Genomic DNA, 10,000 nt, shown 5'->3' with positions numbered 1-10,000 from the left:
CGGACCTCGCCACGTACGAAACTAAAAACGTCGTTTCTCGAGGCATCTTCCGCTGGAAGGACCTCAACTTTTTGTGGGAGTTCCTTCCCATGTATGAGCGAAAGCGGAGGTCCAGTGTGGCTGATCCTATCAGGTTTGTGTGTGTGGTGATGGTGGCGGACAGACAGTTTAGTGGCCGTGTTGACCATCATTGTGTGCAAGTTGAGTTCGTGGGCAGTGGGGGGTAGATCGCACTGGAGGTTATACTGCAGAATAGACGGCGTTTCTACCCACTGGTGATGAATGTGGTGTGTTTAAAGCACTAACGTTATCTGGAATTTGCAATTATGTTGGTTTAAACAGCATTATATTTGAAAGTGTCACACAATGCGAATAGAATGAATTCGAACAGAAAAAGAATAGTCTTGTATTGGAACTTTTTTCATGGTAAAAAATTAACGAAATCGCTGTTGTTCATTTTCTAGTGTCTCGAGGTGTTACGTTGCGATCATGGAAGGATTTAGTTTTATATCTGGTTACCTTCAATCGAGTGATAATGGGGTGGATATAGCGCTCTCTACCGACCGTTGAGCGATGGCCTAGGTACTTTTTCTTGTTTTGAATTTTTCGTTTGGATAGGACGACAATGATACTGAAGTAATGTATGGACACGATGCATGTAAACAACAACAACAACAAAACCGGGAAACGAAGAACCGCAGACAGATTCCTACTTCGTTTCTTTTGCTGTCAAAAAACCGATTCAGATTGAAGCGAGTCTCCCTCTCTACCTCTCTTCTTGGCTTTCTGTCATTATTTGCCTTGGTCAATGTCCCTGTCTGTCTCTCATCTAAAAGATAAGTCACCCAGTGAATATGTAATCAGTGATCAGAAACTCTAGGGAGAGCTGGGCAGTACAAGGTCTTCAGAGAAGAAGCCCCCTCAGTCAGGTGTTTCGGCCCTTAACTTCATACACTCTAAGGGGGCCGGACCTCACCCAGGTCATGACTCCTGGATGCCCTTGTATTGCCGTCTTTTCTTTTCTTTTCTTCACCCCTGATCCTCAGCAGGTTCGAACCCGCGCCTCCAGGGTGCTCGCCACTTCAGGACTGAATCGCCTTTTCTGGCAAACGTTTTAACCACTGAGCCATCGTACGCCTAGTTTGAATAGGGAAATTTTAATTTCATTCCTCCTCGACCAGATCCAGCTGGAACTCTTTTTCTGCTGCTTCTGCCATTGCCTTGAGAGTCCATGTCCTCTCTCTGCCAGAAATCGACAGCTGTTTCATGAGGCTGGAGGCAGATGCGCCTACAAACCCTCTTGCACTAGTCTCTATGGCGAGGACTATGGCTTGGAAGCCAGATTTATCAGTGGCTATAATGTCAAACGTGAACTGACAGACCTTCCCTATCACAAAGGATCAGCCCATACCCACTCGTAAGGAATCCGGAAGTATCGATGAACACCTAATAACAAACGCTCGCGTCGTGCACGCACACACACACACACACACACACACACACACACACACACACACACACACACACACACACACACACACACACACACACACACACACACATTCTATTTCTTACATCTTAAGAATAAAGTTATTCACACATGCACTTAACACTTCAACAAGCACTCAAGCACTGTCGTTCAACATGGTAAGCATACTTCACTGGGACGTCTTGGACGGAAGTACGTTTTATAACTGGACCATCTCGCTGTTGAATGCGTTAGAAAATTCACACATGTACACGTACACGCTCGAATGCACCCCTCACCGCCCCCCTAACCTCTGTCCTGTCACACAAATGCACACATTCACACACTCGCGAACGCGCGCGCCTTCTTTACAGCTGCAAATTTTCCGTGCGAATAATTCACTCAGTTGTTCGGACAGAGTAGGCGGGGGGACGGGGGGGGGGGGGGGGGGGGGGGGCGGTGGAACGGGATGGAGAACGGAAGGGGGCGGGGTAAAGGGAAGAGTGGGGGAACGGGGTGGAGAACGGAAGGGGCGGGTAGGGGGAGGAGTTGGGGAACTGGGTGGAGAACGGAACGGGGCGGGGTAGGGGGGGAGAACGGGGTGGAGAACGAAAGGGGGCGGGGTAGGGGGAGGATGGGGGAACGGGGTGGAGAACGGAACGGGGCGGGGTAGGGGGGGAGAACGGGGTGGAGAACGGAAGGGGGCGTGGTAGGGGGAGGAGTGGGGGAACTGGGTGGAGAAGGTGGGTGAACGGGGTGGAGAACGGAAGGTGGCGGAGTAGGGGGAGGGGTGGGTGAACGGGGTGGAGAACGGAAGGGGGAAGGGTAGGAGGAGGAGTGGGTGAACGGGGTGGAGAAGGTGGGTGAACGGGGTGGAGAACGGAAGGGGGCGGGGTAGGGGGAGGGATGGGGGAACGGGGTGGAGAACGGAAGGGGGCGGGGTAGGGGGAGGGTGGGGGAACGGAGTGGAGAACGGAAGGGGGCGGGGTAGGGGGAGGGATGGGGGAACGGGGTGGAGAACGGAAGGGGGCGGGGTAGGGGGAGGAGTGGGGGAACGGGGTGGAGAACGGAAGGGGGCGGAGTAAGGGAGGAGGGAGAGAAATGGTGGCGCTGCCTTTCTGTTGAAACGCTGTCCTAATGGAGAATAGCTCGAATATCAAAGAAACGTTTAAAGAGAGAGAAAAAACAAAAACAAAAAACCCCAAAACAAAAACGTTACGTGCCCATCTTCCTACCAGCTTACCTACCTACTTATCTAACCACTTACCTACCCCTCAAACTACGTGCTTACCTACAAAGCAACCTACCTATCTATGCTCCTATCTAACGACCTGCTTACTTACCTACCAACCTACCAACTCGTATACTTCATCTTCCTACCTACCTACCTGCCTGCCTGCCTGCCTGCCTACCTACCTAACTGCCTAGCTACTTACTTTCCCACCTGATCTACCCGAATACAAATATTCTCTTTAAGATAAATTCACAGATTATTAACAAACAAACACAAAACAAATGGACGAATAAATTGCAAGTAATCATGTAATATGCAGAATATATAAGTATACAAATACATAAACCAAAATATGCAACACTAGAAAATAATAACACAACACACGCACACACACACACACACACACACACACACACACACACACACACACACACACACACACACACACACGCACACACACAAACACAAACCACAAAAAAAAAACAAGAAAAAAACGAAAAAAAAACAACAACAACAAAAAAACAAAGAAAAAACGAAACAAATTTAGCAAAAAGCCGAAGTAAACTGCAGGCGAAGAGTGAACGAAATTTCAAAGAATGTTTTAAATGAAAAACAAAACAAAAAAGCACGGAAAGAAAGAAAGAAAGAAACAACAACAACAACTACAACAAAATACCCTATTTGTCCTGTGGAAGGCAACAGGAACATAAGGGCTCAACACAAAAAGCACAACACGAGAACAAAACGTATACAACGAAACAAAACCAAATTACAAAAAACTCAAACCGCACTGCCTGATCCGGACTCTGACCGATCCCAGCCTGAACTTCTCTCCTGGGCCGTGTTACATGAGGCGTTCTTTGCAGCGCTACGTTTGCTTGTCAGTACGCATTATGTTCCTAAGTATATGGAATTTTCCGTCGAGTTAGGAACATTCTTAGCGATAAGCAGATACTTAGCTCTTCTTCTCCTTCTTCATTCGTGGGCTGCAACTCCCACGTTAACTCGTATGTACACGGGTGGGCTTTTACGTGTATGGCCTTTTTCTTTTAAAATATTTTTTACCCCGCCATGTAGGCAGCCATACTCCGTTTTCGGGGGTAGCTCTTATAAGTTCGCTCATGCATCGCACCCACTGTCGTCTGTCTCTCCACTCCCTCCAGCCCCCGATGAAAGAAAACAACAACAACAACAACCAACAACAAACAAACAAACAAAAAATACTGTTCTCCGCTTCCATTCCTCTTTCTTCCCTGAAAGGCTGGCTAGAGCCCATGGCACACCGCGTCCAGCGAGACCCACAGGTGACGGTCTTCCCCAGCGTGGAGGTGGTGCACGCGGAGACTCTGGCGGTGTCGGAGAACGGAGACGTGGACAGCCGTGGCGTGTTCCGCTGGAAGGACCTCACCTTCCAGTGGGAGGGGCTGCCCGAACCCGAGAGCCTCAGCAGGAGGAGGGGCAGGGGCAGCGGCAAGGCGGAGCCCATTAGGTTGTTGCTCTTCATCCGGTTTTACGTGCTTTTCAATAATATGGGTGGTGTTATCACACGAAGATTGGGCATGGGAGGGAGACAAGTATATACAATGTATATGATTCATCTTTTTAACACTTGGTTTTGGAAATTATTCTCATACTGAGTACTTTCAAAAGGGCACGTGGGCGGATTTTGTAAAGAAAGTGAAAGAAAAAGAAGCGCGGCCTATATCTTAAAAGAACATTAAACCAAAACCAAAACAAACCCAGCACATCGCCATCAACAAACAACAAGAAAACAACAACAACTTGCGAAAAACCTTCATCCCGTAATCATGTGACCCGTCCTTTAAAATGCCGGATGTTTCCGTAAAAGTGCACAACGTCCGTTTGTAAAATACCATGAAGTACGTAAACTCGCCATAGAAAACAACAACAACAAAACTCTGGGTGGTGCTTTATCCGATTTTTAATCATAATCCATGGTAAAAAAAAAAAAAAGGATCGATTTATAAACAGTAATTTATAGAGGTCAAATCGTTCAGTGACATCGACGAACACAAAGACTCTGATGTATATCCCATTCACAAAAAAACTAACAAGTGAACGAATGAACGAATGAGTAGAGAAGAGAAGAGAAAAGAAGAGAGAGAGAGAGAGAGACAGAGACAGACACAGAGACAGAGACAGGGATGGCATCGTTTGTCTTTTTGACAGCAATGGCTGTTGGATTTCATTCTTAAAAAAAAAAAAAAAAAAAAAAAGAAGAAGAAGTAGGATGAACGTCAGTGAGTTCCAAACTCTTCGTCAGACACATCCCATGAAGTGAGGGTGCGTTTTACACCATTGGATGTGTGAACTGTGTTGATCGTACTGTTGGTGAAGCCCATATACAAACAAATACTCACATCAAGCTGACAAGATTTCGAGATTCCGGTATTTGATTTAGGGGACAAACAATCATGACTAACTGAAGTATTTAGCTGATTTACTAGAACAAGGCAAGTTTGAGACTGAAGAACAGACGGGCATGGTAAACTTCTACAATTGAATTCTTCGTCTTCTTCCTCCTCCAACTCATCATCTTCTTCTTCTCCTCCTTCTCCCGCCCCGCCTCGACTTAAACAAAACAAAACAAAACTACCACAAAAAGAAAACATCCGATTTTGTCATAAAATCTTCATCAGCCGTCGGCGTCAAAAAAAAAAAAAAAAAAAAGAAAAAAAGAAAAAAGAAAAAAAGCTCACAAAGCATTTCAGCAACCACGACTACACTAATCTTTCGACTCCTTTCTGTCTGTATTTCACTAGGTTGGGCTGAGCCCTTGTTGGACCGGGTTGTCAAACACCCAGGGGCTGTGCCCTACCCGGACATCGAAATCATTTATGACGATACGTTCCGGGTGGGCTTCACGAACCCGGGGGCACGGGCCGTATTCCGGTGGAAGGACCTGACCTTTCAATGGGAGTTCGTGCCCGACTATGAGAAAGCACGTCGGAAAAACATGGCTGATCTCATCAGGTTAGTCGCCTCTTTAATCAAGCGTCCAGCAGCTTGTTGGTTTAAAACGTTCTGATGCAAGAAAGAAAATGAAATGCAGCGTTTGATATACAAAGCCTTGAAAGAAAATTCTTGAGCGACAACAAGCTTTAGCTCTTATCGTGCCCTTTCATGTTTTTCACACGATCAACAAACGCATTGATGAAAGATACACAGACTATCCGATTTTTTTTAAAAAGTCGACGAAGGCCGACTGCACAAGGGAATATGATATGATAGCTGAAAACATTCCACAATCAAATGAAGATAAAAAAGAAAGAATAACAAAAAAACATGTCTAAAAAAAAATCTTAAAAAGGAAAGAAAAATTAGACATAGGCCATTTTCCTGAAACATTAAATGACCAAACCCAGAGTCTGTCTCTAGTTTGACCAGTTTGTAAAATGTTTCACCACCAAAGAATCGAAAGAGAGATATAGGCTACAGTCAAATAATTACGTTTGAAGAAGAATAAAATCACCCAGAAAGAAAGACATCAAATGAATGGGAGGTGGGAGGATGGGTAGAGCGCGGGTGGGAGCTGTAGGAGGGAGGGTGGGGGTGTGGGGGGTCAGGGAAGAGGTAATTCATGACTTCGTTAGTTCGTTAGAACGCAACAAGTTGTGCAGCGTAAGACGAAACAACAAAGTCCAACCCAACAGAAAGGATTTCACATAACCACAGAGAGAGAGAGAGAGAGAGAGAGAGAGAGAGAGAGAGAGAGACAGACAGACAGACAGACAGACAGACAGACAGACAGAGACAGAGACAGACAGACAGACAGACAGACAGACAGACAGAGACAGATAGACAGACGGGGCAACGTGTGTGAGAGAGAGAGACAGACAGACAGACAGACAGACGGGGCAACGTGTGTGAGAGAGACAGACAGACAGACAGACAGACAGACGGGGCAACGTGAGAGAGAGAGAGAGAGAGAGAGAGACAGACAGACAGACAGACAGACAGACAGACAGAGACAGAGAGACAGAGACAGAGAGACAGAGACAGATAGACGGGGCAACGTGAGAGAGAGAGAGAGGGGCAGAGACAGACAGAGACAGAGACAGATAGACCGGGCAACGTGAGAAAGACAGAGACAGAGACAGACAGAAAGACAGACAGACAGACAGATAGACAGACGGAGCAACGTGAGAGAGAGAGAGAGAGAGAGAGAGAGAGAGAGAGAGAGAGAGAGAGAGAGACGCACACACACACACACACACGCGCGCCGCACGTAGCACTGCACACAACAATGCAGGTTCTTTTCATCAGCGTTGCACAGATGGTGACAAATGTCCAATCTGAATCACTGTCTCCTCTCCCTCATATTCTTTGATCCTTTTATTTTTTTCTGAATCGAACTTCATGCTGGTTTGAATTTTCTGCACGATCACAAAATCCTGCTTTTGATATGAACCATATGGTCGATGCAGCGACACTGGTTAAGAATCTGAAACATTCAAGGTTGTGGCGTGTGTGTGTGTGTGTGTGTGTGTGTGTGTGTGTGTGTGTGTGTGTGTGTGTGTGTGTGTGTGTGTGCTTCTTAAAGCCTGGCACGCTCGGAACCTTGAATGTTTTAGCTTTTATTTTGAAAGAAAAGAGTAAGGTTTGAGTCCATCATCTCCCACGTGCCCGCTTGAAGTTCATTCTATATGTACCCCGATGTATCCACAATGTACCCAAATGTAACCACGATGTACCCTCGATTTATATACAATGTACCCCTGTGTATGCACGATGTACCCCCCGCTGTATCCACGATGTACCCCTATGTATACATTGGTTGACAGATTGTTTAATGATTAATTTTGATTCAGCATCTGTGCTAATTTTGGAGAAAAAAAGATGTGCGTGGCTTGTTACGAGTTCGAATACAATTGGTTGATAGGCTGAGGCGTAATTTGTCCAGATGTGTATCAGTCAGTTGTTTTAATCTATTGTTTGACTATTTATGACATGCTTGGATTTGGATTTGTATCCATAATAGTTTTATTTGTTGATTTGTGTTAATTTTGGGCTGAATGTCAATCTGACATTCATTTGGTGTAGATTATTTGGTAGTTGTTTCTTTCAAAAACAAATCGTTTCAGTTATTTATATTTTGATATCTAGTGTGGTTAAATGGTCAGTAGTGATGTCAATTTTAAAAGTAGTAATTGATAAAATGTCAGTGGATATGCACTGGGCTTTTACTGTGTTTTGTGATTATTGTCAGTTCATTCTCAGAAATGTTAGTTTGAATGATGATGGTGAAAATGAAGATGATAATGGTGATAACAAATAATGCCACGTGGCCTACAAGTCTGCACAAAGCCAGTAAATGTGTTTGCTATCACTCTGTAAGTTTATTTTATTCATATTAAATTTTTCTATTCGACCATACATAAGGATGTTAATGTGAAGGCATCGGTGTTTGAACGATTTAAAAGTTTTCTTCCAAATCTCAGTCGTCAAGAATCTCCCCAAACGTTGAGACCTGACAATGAAATGATTATCAATGTTCTGTTGAGGATAATAGCAGTGATGATAGATAAAGATTCTAATGACACTGATAATAACGATGATGATAATTTGTTTTTTTTATAACTGACAAAGAAATGATCATGAATATTCTATTGACGATGACAACAATGATGATTGATAAAGATTCTAATGACACTGATAATAACGATGATGATAATTTTTTTTTTTATATACTGACGATTATGATAACAGTGATGGTGGTAACAGTGACGATAAATAACAATTCTACCAACGATCATAATAGTGATATCGATAATGATTCTAGTGACGATGGTAATGGTGATTATGATAATGATTGCAACGACGATGGCAACAGTGATAACGATAATGATTCTAGTGACGATGATAATGGTGGTGACAATGACGATGTGTGGGTTGCAGGTCTCCCACAATGCCGGGGGGTCTGTTCGCCATCAGCCGTCAGTTCTTCGATAGGCTGGGTACCTATGACCCGGGCTTGGAGTACTGGGGAGGGGAGAACATCGAGCTGTCTTTCAAGGTATATATACCTACCTACTACTACTTTCATACAACGAATCGAACCTTGGAGATTCTTACGATCTCCCAGGTCAACATATGTGCAGACCTGCTAGTGCCTGAACCCCCTTCGTGTGTATACGCAAGCAGAAAAGATCAAATACGCAAGTTAAAGATCCTGTAATCCATGTCAGCGTTCGGTGGGTTATGGAAACAAGAATATACCCAGCATGCACACGCCCGAAAAAGGAGTATGGCTGCCAACATGGCGGGTTAAAAACGGTCATACACGTAAAAGCCCACTCACGTATATACGAGTGAACGTGGGAGTTGCAGCCCACGAAAGCAGAAGAAGAAGAAGAACTGTGGAAACCAGCCTTTTTTTTTTTTTTTTTTTTTTTTTGTAAAGCAGTTACATCAGGGAACTTCACTGGGAAAAAAAAATCAAATCGAGGATTACACGGAAGAATACGGAGCTGTCTTTAAAGGTCCTAGGAACTTTCAGACAACTTTTCAAGCTGTGAAAACCAGTCGTTTTAGTTAAATGACTCTTTAGTAAACATTCTTTTCATTGAAATTTTGTTTATTTCTTGTTGAAAAAAATCATTTTCCAACCCCACCATCATCGCCATTTCAGTTTTAACTGTATGACCCTGAAAAGATTTTCAGCAAAAATGATTTTCTTTGTTTTGAATTTCAAATCTAATGATAGTCTGTTGTGTGTGTGTGTGTGTGTGTGTGTGTGTGTGTGTGTGTGTGTGTGTGTGTGTGTGTGTGTGTGTGTGTGTGTGTGTGTGTTTTCATGCTTCCCCATTATCTGCAATAGCTTGGCAATATAGAAGCTGTTTTGTCTTGTCTTGTGTCTTGTGTCTTGTGTTGTCTTGTGTTGTCTTGTGTTGTCTTGTATTTTCATGTCATGTCATGCCATGTCATGTCTTGTCATGTTATGTCTTGTCTTGTCCTGTATTGTCTTGTCATGTCTTGTCCTGGCCTGTATTGTCTCGTCATGTCATGTCATGTCCTGCCCTGTCCTGTCTTGTCTTGTGTCTTGTCTTGTCATGTCATGTCATGTCTTGTCCTGTCCTGTCCTGTATTGTCTTGTGTCTTGTCTTGTCTTGTCTCGTCCTGTCTTGTCCTGTCCTGTCCTGTCTTGCCATGTGCTGACCGGTGAGATGTTGGGCAGGCCTGGATGTGTAACGGGTCGGTGGAGCTGATCCCGTGTTCCCACGTGGGCCACATCTTCCGGAGGTCCAACCCCATCAAGTGGACCGGCAACATCGGCA

General features: G+C 44.5%; 1 protein-coding gene across 1 annotated transcript in view; it reads left to right on the top strand.

The window, feature by feature from the left end:
• Window positions 1–10,000, top strand: part of LOC143277506 (polypeptide N-acetylgalactosaminyltransferase 5-like) — a 39,391-nt gene that overhangs the window by 22,087 nt on the left and 7,304 nt on the right. The window contains exons 10-12 of the mRNA XM_076582362.1: window positions 5,486–5,696; window positions 8,622–8,739; window positions 9,901–10,000. The exon at window positions 9,901–10,000 is cut by the window's right edge and continues 80 nt beyond it. Coding sequence (XP_076438477.1) covers window positions 5,486–5,696; window positions 8,622–8,739; window positions 9,901–10,000 — 429 coding nt within the window. The remainder of the gene's footprint in view (window positions 1–5,485; window positions 5,697–8,621; window positions 8,740–9,900) is intronic.

This window comes from Babylonia areolata, chromosome 2, assembly GCF_041734735.1.
Source record: "Babylonia areolata isolate BAREFJ2019XMU chromosome 2, ASM4173473v1, whole genome shotgun sequence".
In the NCBI taxonomy this organism is placed as follows: Eukaryota; Metazoa; Mollusca; class Gastropoda; order Neogastropoda; family Buccinidae; genus Babylonia; species Babylonia areolata.
Note: the sequence above shows the minus strand (reverse complement) of the source record. Positions and strands in the feature narration are given on the sequence as shown.